Genomic DNA, 14,139 nt, shown 5'->3' on the forward strand with positions numbered 1-14,139 from the left:
AAAACCTGTGGTCCCTCATCAAATGTGAGATCTACAAGGAGGGGAAACAGTACACATCTCTGAACAGTGTCTGGGAGGCTGTGGTTGCTGCTGCACGCAATGTTGATCGCAAACAGATCAAAACACTGACCGAATCCATGGATGGCAGGCTTTTGAGTGTCCTTGTAAAGAAAGGCGGCTATATTAGTCACTGATTTGTGGTTTTTTTTGTTTTTGAATGCCAGCAATGTATATTAGTGAATGTTGAGTTGTTATATTGGTTTCCCTGGTGAAAATAAATGAGTGAAATGGGTATATGTTTGTTTTTTAAGTTGCCTAATAATTATGCACAGTTATAGTCACCTGCACACACAGATATCCTCCTAAGATAGCTAAAACTAAGAAAGCCCTACTCCAACTTCCAAAAATACTCAGCTTTGATATTTATGAGTAATATAGTAAATGTAGAGTAATAATGAGTAAAACCAGCTGTAATAATGCGATTTGCCAACAGAAAGCATAAGATGCAATTGTTAAAACAAGGGAAGAAACTGAAAGGCTCAGATGTGTTTTTAAATGAGCACTTAACAAAAAAAAATGCAGACATTGCAAAAAAGGCGAGACTACTAAGGAAACAGGGGAAAATCCAAAACACTTGGACACAAAACTGCAAGATTTTCATCAAGTTGAGGGGATCTCCAGAAGAGGCCAAGATCTTGGTCATCCGAGATATTGGGGAACTGGACAAATTCTGAGGGAGCCAATCAAAGCAATTTACAATCATGACACAAGGACTGGACACTGGACACTGGACACAAGAACTGGACACTTTCCATTATACTGAGCACAAAATACAAGATATGGAAAATAATATTGATCCGGAAAATAATCTTTTCAGCAACATCAATATCAGCTGCCGGTATTACACTGAATATCAATACAATGCAAAGATCAGAGACGGAAATAAGATATCAATTATTCATTTCAATATCAGAAGTCTGTATGCCAATTTCCATAAAATGAAGGAATATCTCAGTCAGTTCAATACTCCATTCAATATAATAGCCATATCAGAAACTTGGATCAACGATGAGATGGGAGTAGATTTTGAGCTGAACGGGTATGAATTAAATTATATCAATAGAAAGAACAAAAGAGGAGGGGGAGTGGCAATATATGTTGATAATAGTTTGGAATACAAAATTAATAATAAAATGACGGTAGCTGTTGATGATTGGATGGAGTGTATTACAATAGAAATATGCTGTGAAAAAATGAAAAATATAATGGTGAGCTGTATATACAGATCTCCTGGATCAAGCATAGAAGTTTTTATAGATTGGATGGAAAGTATGTTTATAAAATCAACTCAGAAGGTCATGTACATCTGTGGTGATTTTAACATCGACCTCTTAAATCATAAGAAACATAAAATGACAGAAGAGTTCATTAATTCAATGTTAAGTATGGGACTGTACCCAACTATTACCAGACCAAGCAGGATCACTTCTCACAGCACCACTTTAATAGATAATATATTTACTAATATCCTGGAAAATAATATAGAGAGCGGTCTACTATTAACAGACATCAGTGACCACCTACCTATTTTTAATGTATATTACTGTAATTATAGCAAGAAAAAGGATAATAAAAATTATAAATATATAAGAATGAAAACTGAAGAAACCATGATTGCACTAAAAAATGACTTAATAATACAGGACTGGAATGTAGTTTATAAAGAAAAAGATGTTGATAAAGCATATGAGGAATTTTTAATAATATTCAATGAACTATATAATAAAAATTGTCCTATAAAGAAATACAGTAATATACATAAATATACAAATAGTCCGTGGGTCACCAAGGGGCTACAAAATGCCTGCAAAAAGAAAAATATATTATACAGACAATTCTTAAAGCATCGAACTATAGAGGCAGAGGAAAAATATAAAAAATATAAAAATAAATTAACTAATATTATGAGGATATGTAAGAAAGACTATTATAATAAATTAGTGGAGAAAAATAAAAACAATATTAAAGGTATATGGACTGTATTGAATGGTATTGTGAGAAATGGATCCAAAACTACAAATTACCCAGAGTACTACACTGTAAATGATAAGACCATAAATAATATGGAGGATGTGGTGAATGGTTTTAATCAATTCTTTGTAAATGTGGGACCAGATTTAGCGGCAAAAATAAAGGAACCCGAAACAACACAATGTGGGGACATAGAAGATATGGGGGACAGAAATCCAAGTACAATTTTTCTAACTGCAACTGATGAGGAAGAAATTATCCAAATTGTAAGAAAATGTAAAAACAAAACTTCTGCAGACTGGAATGATATAGACATGTTAACAGTAAAGACAGTTATTGAGGGAATTGTGAAACCACTCACCCACATCTGCAATTTATCTTTTCAATCAGGTACATTTCCAGACAAAATGAAAATTGCAAAAGTGATACCATTGTTTAAAACCGGAGATAGACACCATTTCACAAACTACAGGCCTGTTTCTTTACTCCCCCAATTCTCCAAAATACTCGAAAAACTTTTTTCAGATAGACTGGACAAATTCATTGAAAAACACAACCTCCTTACAGACAGTCAATATGGATTCAGAACGGACAGATCAACATCGATGGCACTAATGGAACTAATAGAGGAAATCACAAAATGTATAGACAATAAAAAAATAGCAATTGGAGTATTTGTGGACCTAAAAAAAGCATTCGATACTATTGATCATAGTATATTATTAAGTAAACTAGAAAAGTGTGGTGTTAGGGGAGTTGGGTGGAGCTGGCTGTCGAGCTATCTAAGAAACAGGCAACAGTTTGTGCAGATAGGTGACCATAAATCTGATTTCATGAACATTACATGCGGGGTACCACAGGGGTCAATATTAGGTCCGAAATTATTCATAATATACATCAATGACATATGTACAATTTCGCAAGAATTGAAATTTGTTTTGTTTGCAGATGACACCAATATTTTTTGTTCCGGTGAGAATTTGCAGCAGACTTTAGAGATAATCACAACTGAAATAAATAAACTAAAACTATGGTTTGACAAAAATAAATTATCATTAAATCTAAGCAAAACAAAGATTATGTTGTTTGGGAGACATAAAATAGATTGTAATGTAGAATTGATAATAGACAATACTAAGATAGAAATGGTACAGGAAATTAAATTTCTTGGTGTGATTTTGGATCCTAAAGTCTGCTGGAAACCTCATGTAGGATACGTACGAGCAAAACTGGCAAAGTGCTCGGCAATTCTGTGGAAAACAAAATATATTCTTGATTGTAAATCTTTGCATACTCTATATTACTCATTATTTTTGCCATATCTGACTTATTGTGTCGAAGTCTGGGGAAACACCTACAAAACCACTCTGCAGCCGATATGTACAATACAGAAAAGAGCAATAAGGACAATAAACAAAACAGGATACAGAGATCACACAAACCCACTATTCATAAAATCACACATGTTGAAATTTATGGATCTGGTCAAATTCAGAACAGCACAAATAATGTACAAAGCAAGAAATAATCTATTGCCAAAAAATATACAAGGAATGTTCAGTGAGAGAGAGGGGGGATATAATCTAAGGGGAGAACTAAATTTTAAAAAACCAAAGGTTCGAACAAATATGAAAAGCATGTGCGTATCGAGCTGTGGGGTGACTTTATGGAACAGACTGGAGACAGAAATAAAACAAAGTGCAAATATAAATCTGTTTAAAAAAAGGTACAAAAAAATATTTTTAAACAAGTATATTGCAGAGGAAATATGTTAATGGAGGATGATGAGGGATAAATAGAATAGGGTTGATTGTTATATTAGAACTAGCTTAGTATATGGTATATATTTATTTATGGGGATAGATATCTTCATATTTACAGGGATAAGTATGTAGTAGATATTTTTTTTTTGTAATTATATATTTATATAGATAGTTATGTGTATATGTATATATATGTATATGGATATGGTATGTAGTATATATTTATTTTTGTAATTATATATTTATATGGATAATCATGAAGTGTATATGTGGTATATATTTTTATAAGTGTATTAATGTAGTTTGGATTTCGGGGTAGTTAAAAAGGGGTGGGAAATTAAAAAAAGTATTGTACTTCTTCCCACTCCTTTTTCGAACAATGTGCGGTGTATTGTAATGTATTAGCTCTTTATATTATTTTATTTATTCTTTTTTTGTCACTTTTTTCATTTTCTTTCTTTTGTATGTATAAATAGTTACATACATTTTTATACATGTTCGAAAAAAAAAAAATCGAAATAAAAAATAAAAAATCGAAAAATCGAAATGAGTCTTTTGGGTTCATCAAGAACATAGTTGTTTTTCAATAATAAAACTAATCCTCAAAAATACAACTTGCCTAATAATTCTGCACTCCCTGTATATTAAACTTTGGTCAAATATCTGTCATATTCTGCATTCTCTGCAATTTTTTTTTACCTTGCGCAATACCAGAAAAATTCAGTTGAAATCAAGCCATTTGAGGTGAATTGGTCCGCCTCTGAAAAAACTTGGCATTTGAATTTCCCGGCAAACACTGATTTTCGTGACGTCGCGTGCGGGACGCCTCCCTCTGAATCCTACGTCAGCGCTGGTTTGTTTATGAGGAAACGACCTGGTGGTTTTCTGCAAATTTCTTCAACGTTATCGTGTAATTATTAAAATGGTTAACAGATGTATCGTAGGAGGGTGTAGCAACACCAATCTTGATGGGATTAGTACTCATCGTTTCCCAAAAGACCGGACAATGAGAGAGAAATGGGAGCGCTTGGTCTACACAGGCTGTGCACTGAAACTGTGCAAAGCTCGCGCAGCCTGCTGGCGCTTCCGCAGGTGATGTCATGAATCTGGCTCCAGACTCCCTTGGGATTTTTCCAGACGCGTTTTATTTTATTTTTTTCTGCTGTAGACAGATGGCCTTGTGCAAAATTACCCTTCTGGATGTGTGTGTAAAGGGACATACTTTCATATAAAAAAAAAACCAACACTAAATTGGTCCAGAATATGCACTTTAAGTCTGTGCTCGAGTGTACGTGTGATAAATAAAGGCTTCTTGTTCACAGACTTGGCAAGGAGCACTGAAGATATTCCGGAGACTCATGGTGGCCTCACTACGAAGACGCTTCATTTTGGTTTTAATTTGTCCCCTATCTGTACCACATTACTTACTTACTTATTGCTCACTCACAGAGCATAGGCCATCGACTACAAGCCTCCATCGTCTGCGATATTGGGCCATCTTTTCTAGCTTTCCCCGGCTGTGTCCTTCCTTCCACATTTCCGCCTCTACACTTCGCCTCCATGTATTCCTAGGTCTACCACACTGGCGCTTTCCCAACGGGTTCCACGTAAGAGCCTGTTTGGTAATGTGAGCTTTCGGCTTCCTCAGCGTGTGACCAATCCAAGTCCATTTCCTTCTACATATCAGTCTTCCGACCGGTTCCTGATTAGTCTTCTTCCAAAGATCCTCGTTCCTGATCTTTTCGGGCCACCAAATCCTAAGTATCCTTCTTAAACATCTACTAATCAGGGCTTTGAACCGGTTCAAGGAACGAAAACCAGGAACTTTTTCTATTTCACATGGAACAGAAACGAAACCAGAAACTTCATTATTTTTTATGTTCCGGAACAGAAACGCTTATTAAAAATAATGGTAACCGGTTAATACCGGTTTTTATTTCGTTCCTCAAAGTTTCTGTAGCCTACAAATAAAAAAGTCATTCTTCTCCTGCGCAAGTTTCTATGACCCGCTGGGGTTCACTTCCCGTGTGACGTTCGCTGACTGAATGTAGAGAGCGGGAGAGTGGACTACTATCACGTCTCCACATCTTAAATAAGAGGTAAATATTGCAGTCTATCGTTATTCAAAAACGTCAATTTCAAACACGATATCAATATATTTGTCCACGTTAATGAGAGGCTCGCGAACATTAAATGACGTGAACCTCTGTTAGCCTATCAATGCACAGGGCCTGACTAGCCTTTGGTAACACACTAAACGAATTATCTTTCATTTTTGGCACTTTTTCTGTTTGTGTAGATGGGAAGACATACTGAGAATCCAAATCGCCAACATTTGAAATAATAATTGTTTTGAATTATTTCTTGTCTTCTTTAATGAAGGTTGTAATAGAATTAGCCTACATTTGGCTTAAGCTGGATGAGACAGAGACATAATTTTATAGCCATTTGTTAAACAGCTGACAGGGAACGTAATTAACCGTTCCGGGAACGAAATTTTTTTGGTCTAACCGGTTCGGGAACGTCTATTTAATGGTGGAACCCAAAACCGGAAACGTTAAAATTCTGTTTCTGTTCGGAACGAACCAATAGGAAAAAAATTCTGGTTCAAAGCCCTGGTTCTAATAAATGCTTGTACTTTCCCCAGCATAGCCCTTGTAGTCCTCCAAGTTTCTGAGCCATACAGCAACACCGCTTTGACATTGGTGTTGAAGATACGCAATTTGGCTGATGTTGTGATGTCCCTCGCTTTCCAAACCTTCTGCAAGATATTAAAGGCTGCTCTGGCTTTCCCGATTCTAGCTTTGACGTCATCGTCTGTGCCTCAACTAGTACTCGCAATACTTCCAAGAGTGTACTATGTGGCATCTGTACCACATAGTACACTCTTGTACCTTATTGCTCGATTCTGTAATTTGTAATTCGCTCACCTGCTCCCTGCTGAGTTACAGACACGAGAAATTATTTCCAAATAAAAATACTTTCATGAATGAAAGCGTTATACTGTAGTGGTTTGGAGATTAAGATGGCATATGAACCATTTATAGGTCTAATTGATTTATAATTCTAATTAGAGAGTCGGAGAGCTTATTTCTTCTTTCTGTAATGTGTTTTCACTCACCTCTCCACTGCCTATCACTACTTTATGTGTTGAATGAAGTACAGTAATAGACTGACTGTGCTCATTTGAAATAACGTAAAAAAAAAAGTCATTTTCTATGCCTAGCTAACTTGAAGAGATATATTCCAACATGATCTCTATGAATATTCGTAACACAACATTAGCTAACTTAATATAGAGTGTTGTCTGAAGACATCACTCACACACTTACCGTATATATTTAAAAAAAAAAAAAGGTATGTCCTCCATCTTTTGCTGCCTGGGGGGTTCTGACATTGCTAATTATTATTTGAATCAAATCGTTTGAATCATTTTTGAGCGCCCGAGAGGAAAGCACAGCTTGAGTGGGGGATGTTTCTGCATGGTCCTAGTGCCTGCACCCTCTCCTGTTTTTGAGCAGGTGCACTTTCCGCATGGTCCTAGTGCCTGCAACATCAGTTTTTTTTTCTTTTTCAGACCTTAAAATGTGTGCGTGTATGGCAGGAGGGTTGATGGTGGTCTCTCCCCCCCCCCCAGTAAAATGGAAGGGGAAACTGCAAGTGACCCGAGCCCTCACCTCAACACCAATAAATACCACTTGATACCAGTGCCTGTTCTCACTACTGCTCCTGCTCTTGTGGCTGAAAGAACACAAATCCCCACAGTCCAGCTCCAAAATCTAGAGGAAAGATTTCCCAGAACAGTGGAGGCTTTTATAGAAGCAAAAGAGAACCAACTCCATGTTAATGCCCATGGTTTTGATAATGGGCATATATGGGATGAAGGTTAGGTGTCCATATACTTTGGGCCCTCTATTGTACTTGGCCATCAGGCAGCTATGAGTTAAAAAAAAAAATCTTCTCCTTCTGGGCTACTGATAATTAATTTATGGCAGGCCATTTTGGACCAATTTCTTGGGATTAGGCATGAGTGGTGGAGAAATTACTAGCTCAGGTACACAGACCAAGCAGATTATTTGACTCAGGAGGACGCGGATGCTGAAGGTGGTGTCCAACATTTATTTCATCTGTCCATAAAACTGATGAGATATAACACTGTTCAAAAATAAGTGTAGCTCGCCAGTTCTGAATCAAGCCTGCTGCACTCCAGATAGGGTAGTATCTCACTGGGCTGCGACAGCTTGCGAACAATTGCGAACGTCATTTGCGGGGCTTCTCAATTTCCTCGCATGAGTCGCAAAGTGTCGCTCCTTCGTCGCTGAAATTTTGAACATGTTCAAAAAATTCGTGTGACAAAATTTCTCTCAAAATAGCCGTAAACGCGTCGCTGATGTCGCAAAGCTGTCGTGAACCCTTCTCAAGTCAGTTTCCGTGAGACAGGAAGTGCGAGTTCAGTCAGTATCTCACTGGCCTGTGACTAGTTGGAGACACAACAATTGCGGTAAAATATGCGAATATCAATTCAGTGTGATTCCAAGTGAAAATTGTCGCTAATTCGCATATTTTACCCTAATTGTTGTGTCTCCAACTAGTCGCCGGCTGTCGCAGCCCAGTGAGATACTGGCTATAGGACACACTGTTCCAAATTCCTTCTACGAGTAGATCAGTGGCACGTTGTATTAATTCACTTAACTATCCGACTAACGTGCTATACATTTGGGTTATCTTAGCTACCATATTTAACGCCTGGCTATGTTGATGTTAACTTACAACGTTTCAATGTTCGCTTGAAAATGTGTGTAATCCTAAGATTCCAGGATAACATCTGACTTTTGTTTGTTAGTTTAGGAAGTAAAAACGTGCAGACGGGTATATTTATCCACATGATAAATAAGCTAAATATACGGTCATGTCTTCTATATTTGGGTGATATTGCGATATAAATTGTAGTTTTTAAGGGGAAAAAAAAAAAAAAACATGAGCAGATGGGAGGGTTAAGTTGCAAGATGGGCAAGATTTATCATTCACACACAATGAAAATCATCGACCTGCATCATCACGTTGTGCGTAAAGTGTAGTGTGTGTGCGTGCGCATCAACTGGACAAAATGTGTGTTATACCTTGCTAGATTTGCGCTTCTCTCCAATGCTTTCAGCCTCCTCGTGCTCTCGGGCACCCTGTGTGAGGTTCGTGTAGTTGACCAGACGCGAGAGAAGGGAGGAAACTTTTGGCCGAGTGTCCATCTCTTCCTAGAGAGAGAGAGAGAGAGAGAGAGGCACTTCACTGCCTTGACCTTGACTTGAACTAAAACTGCCATTAAAGATAAAAATGTGCTGTGAAATGCAGCTACACAGAGTTCTGAGCAACTAGTCATTCTCAACACTCACTCAATGGCCTATAATGTAGCAAAAAAAATAAAAAATACCCTGCACCATTTGCTCCATGAAAAACACAAACCAATAACCATCCTGTACTAATGAATTTTGCCAAATACATTAATGGATTTTGTTCCAAAAGTCTGAGCTCACAATCAACAGCTGATTTTAGTTTATAATATGTCGATAAGCATGAGGTCAAACATGAAAAGAGGGTTGTGTTTACAGCTAAATCGACAAAAACACACAACATAGTGGTAGCTGTGTCTATAATAGCAACATGAAGCTGGTTTTGGGGGGGTGGGTTTAAATCCTAGTGTGATTTTTGCCCCTTATCTTTGTCCTGAAGATAAGAAAAAAACAAACACACACTAAATGAAATTACAATGGGCTATTCATCCACTTTAAAATGCACGAAAATGACTAAAATGCTGTCAAGTACGATAAACCCATGTCATTAATTAACGACTTTCAGTTTTGAAAACTACACCAGTGCCGTATAACTATTAAATAGTGAACCATGGATGCTCAAAGCATGTATTGAGTTGACTTCGTACACTCTTTGATTTAACTCCTTTGCTTTCAGCAAGGAAGGAACAACTCAAGATAAATGTGTTTTCAGGAAAATAATCAATGGCAGGGTGGTGTGATGCAACAAGACACAAAGCAGAGTTCATTTTACCACCTCAAAGTGAAGTACTTTTCCATAAAAGCGCATCTTGAAGCGTTTTATTCCTCAGGGATGAGAGTGCATGTTGAGAAAAAAAATCTGAAAACTAGCGGGGGTCCAGGGGCAACGTCTCGGTGAGGGACCAGGGGGCGAAGCTGATGGATTTTGGCGATTTAAACACCCAAAACCCATTAATTTTAGCAATGAAATAGAAGTATTTTTCTCGAAGTTGATATCCGAATTCAACATGCCATCAACTGAAACTTTTGTATCATGACAAATGTTCTTTCTTAAATATCATATCCCACCTTGTTTGACTTTTTCAGCATATTCAATGCAACCTTTTAGGTTTTGGAACAATAGACCCATAAATGAAATGTTTCAAACAAAAAGTTTTGACTTATACCTGCTGGTGAGACACCCTGTCTGCATGAGCGATTGCTCTAAGACCTGGGTGCCCACTACGTCGATCGCGATCGACCGGTAGATCTCGAAGGCAGGGATGGTAGATCTCATGATTGATATGTAAATATTAATATATTTGTTATGAAATGTAAAAAAAAAAATGTCGTGGTCATTTTTACATGTAAACAAATTTGCTTTTTCCCTGAAGCGAAATGTCAGCCAAGCGCTGCGTCAAAAAAATTGTTACATTAGGTTACCATGACAACCAGCAAAATGAAACTGCTGGTTTCAAAGATGCAGCGCAGTGATTTAGGAAACTTCCGAAACCTCGCCTCGGAGCTGGAGACGCAAGGGAGGGCGTTTGCGCAACTTAACAGTGCGCGCTACACTCAGCAGATTGAAATTCTCCAGTCAGAGTTTGAGAAGCGATTTCAAGACTTTGCTTTGCTCGAGCCACTAGCTACATTCATGTGCCACCCATTCGGGGAAGATACTGAGGTGGATTCCCTCGCCTCAAAAGTTGCGGCACTGTTTCAGCTGAACACGTCTGCCGTGCAAGACGAGATGCTGATGCTGCAGTCTGACATCGAGTTGAAGTCCAGGGCGCATGGGACGTTTTGGAATTTACTCACGCAGGCGAAGTACCCGAACATGCGGCAATGCGCCACCTCCTTAACCGCATTGTTCGGCTCCACTTATTTGTGCGAGTCGGCCTTTTCGCATATGAAGATCATCAAGTCCAAATGCCGCTCCAGTATGTCCGACGATCATCTCGAGGCCTGCTTGAGGCTCGCTACCAGCAGCTACTGTCCGGACTATGCAGCCCTCTCTGACTCCCTCCAGTGCCGATCATCATCGGATTAAGATCTGATTTAGGGCCTACATCAGTATGCTATGTATTAAAGTTGTGCTGTTGCTAAGTTCCATGGTAAAAAAAAAGAAAGAAAAGAAGGAAAAAATATAAAAGAAGGAAAAATGTTTTTATATAAAATTGTTGTAAATGTCAAATCTCTGTCTAGCAGGCTATACAAAAGTCAACTGATGTGAACAAAAATGTTTTGGGGTTTACAATGCCTGTCTGGATGCATTTAACTTTTTTTTCTAAACATAGCCCATTTTTTTTTTTTTTTTTTTACAGTGGGCTTGTTTCATGTTTACATATTAGTAGTTTGCGGTTTATAAAAGTTAACAGTGATTTGAACAAAAATACGTTTAGGAGTACAAAGCTTATGCATTTAACATAATTTGAATGTAAATTTTAGTCACCTTTTTGTATGCATGTTTGCATATTATTAAACAAATTGCATATGAATGTTTATAAATCAAAACAAGTGTCATTATTGTTATTATTATTATTAGTAGTAGTAGTAGCAGTACTAGTAGTCATAGTAGGCCTAGTAGTGGTAACAACCTAGTCCGAGTAGATCATATTAACATGGTCATTTTAAAAGTAGATCGCGAATCAAAATATTGTGGGCACCCCTGCTCTAAGACAACGAGGGAGGCTCAGCCTCCTCTAAAAATTCTGGATCTGAAATAGCAAAGTTATAACATTGCTATTTCAGATCCAGAATCATAAAAATATATGTGCTCAACCCAACTACAGTGCGAAATCATTCCGTTATGACTTTCCCCAGTTCGCCTAATGAGTGCGCGAGTTTTTCCCCCTCGTGACAGCGCGATGCAGCCCAGCCTCAGTGCACTTCACTGGCATTTGGGAGCTATGCACTTTTCAATCTCAAAATGCAAGACGATTATTGGACAAATACTGCGAAAATGCCCGCCCACGGACTCCGAGCCTCACAGTGGGAGGGACATGGCAAAGCTTTCCGCGAGGAGACTGCTGATTGGTGAAAGCGGCCGGATATTTTCTTTGATTGACAGCTCGTTTCAACTAATAGACAGGCAGCGGTGAATTTCAGTTCAGTCCCATGCGGATTCGCAAGTGCTGTGGTGTATTGTAAGAGATCGGCTTACATTTCGATTTCATTCATTACATACTGTTTCTACCAGCTTTTTTAGTTTGTATATATTTTCATTGTAAATAAAGTGTAAATATAGTGTTGTCAAGTTTGCTATCTTAGTTCCAGAAATTTCGTTTGAGTGGCTGAACTTGAACTTGAGGGGGCTAGTCAGCTAGCAAGAAAGCTGCGCACGGATGCCAAGCATTGCTGATTTAATTTTGGCGAAGCCATTTGCCAGTCTTCCTTTCGAGGAAAAAATTAAAATTAAAGAGCAGGGTAGACCAACGCCTCAGATTGACTTGGTGAAAAAGGTAGGGAATAATACTCGTTCCTTTCAGCTCTCCTGGTACGAGAAAGTGAATTGGCTAACAGCAAGTGACCCACATCAACAACAGTAAATAGGCTACTTTAGTAATATGTCATGGATGGACCAAAAATATAGACTCTATTTAAAATGTTTATGCTGAGTATATTATATTGGAATCTATATTTTTCTGGATATGAATTAAACACAGCTACAATTTGGAAAACATTTTTAAGCAAAAACATAGCCGAGAACATTTCACACTACAGACCTGGAATAAAAGTGAAGGGTTATCAAAATTGTCAATAAAACATTTCTCAGTCAAAATAAGTAAAATATAGGGAAAGTGTCATTGAATGAAATGTGTCGCACCCAGCTCTATGTTTGGCTCCCCAAGGTCAGTGCTTGTGCCTATTCCAGAACACTCTGCTGTTACTGCTGAGGTTCCTGACAAAGAGCTGCTTTCAATAATGATCAATTTTTAAACAACATGCCACAATTTTAAAATATAAAATGTTAAAATATAACCCCCACATGTCCCAACAGCCAGCCGCTGTGTCCGGGGATCAGGTCGTCGAGGCCCCTGCCTTCGACTGCCACCCAATCCACATTGCACCAGTCCCCTACTGCTACCTCTGTGGGTGGTGAACCCACAGGAGGTCGGGCCCACGTCACCTCTTCGGGCTGAGCCCGGCCGGGCCCCATGGGCAAAGGCCCGGCCACCAAGCGCTCGCATACGAGCCCCAACCCCGGGCCTGGCTCCAGGGTGGGGCCCCGGCTGCGTCATCCCGGGCGACGTCACGGTCCTCGGATTTTTCTCCATAGGGGTTTTGGTGAGCCCCCTTTGCTAAGGGCTGTCCGGTCCCTGTACGAACGGAGCAGGAGTCTGGTTCGCATTGCCGGCAGTAAGTCAGACCTGTTCCCAGTGCATGTTGGACTCCGGCAGGGCTGCCCTTTGTCACCGGTTCTGTTCATAATTTTTATGGACAGAATTTCTAGGCGCAGCCAGGGGCCAGAAGGAATCCTGTTTGGGAACCACAGGATTTCATCTCTGCTTTTTGCGGATGATGTTGTCCTGTTGGCTTCTTCAAACCAGGACCTTCAGCATGCACTGGGGCGGTTTGCAGTCGAGTGTGAAGCGGCTGGGATGAGAATCAGCACCTCCAAGTCCGAGGCCATGGCTCTCGACCGGAAAAGGGTGGCTTGCCCTCTCCAGGTTGGTGGAGAAGTTCTGCCTCAAGTGGAGGAGTTTAAGTATCTCGGGATCTTGTTCACGAGTGAGGGAAGGATGGAGTGTGAGATCGACAGGCGGATCGGTGCAGCCTCCGCAGTGATGCGGTCGCTTTACCGGTCCGTTGTGGTGAAGAAGGAGCTGAGCCAAAAGGCGAAGCTCTCAATTTACCGGTCGATCTACGTTCCGACTCTCACCTATGGTCATGAGCTTTGGGTAATGACCGAAAGGACAAGATTGCGGATACAAGCGGCCGAAATGAGTTTCCTTCGCAGGGTGGCTGGGCGCTCCCTTAGAGATAGGGTGAGAAGCACAGTCACTCGGGAGGAGCTCGGAGTAGAGCCGCTGCTGCTCCACATCGAGAGGAATCAGCTGAGGTGGCTCGGGCATCTTTTT

General features: G+C 39.4%; 1 protein-coding gene across 5 annotated transcripts in view; it reads right to left on the minus strand.

Moving 5' to 3' along the window:
* LOC132883396 (solute carrier family 12 member 6-like) overlaps window positions 1–14,139 on the minus strand; it is an 89,945-nt gene that overhangs the window by 50,339 nt on the left and 25,467 nt on the right. For all 5 annotated transcript variants that reach the window (XM_060916977.1, XM_060916973.1, XM_060916978.1 and 2 more), the window contains one exon: window positions 8,915–9,043. In XM_060916977.1, the coding sequence (XP_060772960.1) occupies window positions 8,915–9,043 (129 nt within the window). The remainder of the gene's footprint in view (window positions 1–8,914; window positions 9,044–14,139) is intronic.

Source organism: Neoarius graeffei, chromosome 3 (assembly GCF_027579695.1).
Source record: "Neoarius graeffei isolate fNeoGra1 chromosome 3, fNeoGra1.pri, whole genome shotgun sequence".
NCBI classification, from domain to species: Eukaryota; Metazoa; Chordata; class Actinopteri; order Siluriformes; family Ariidae; genus Neoarius; species Neoarius graeffei.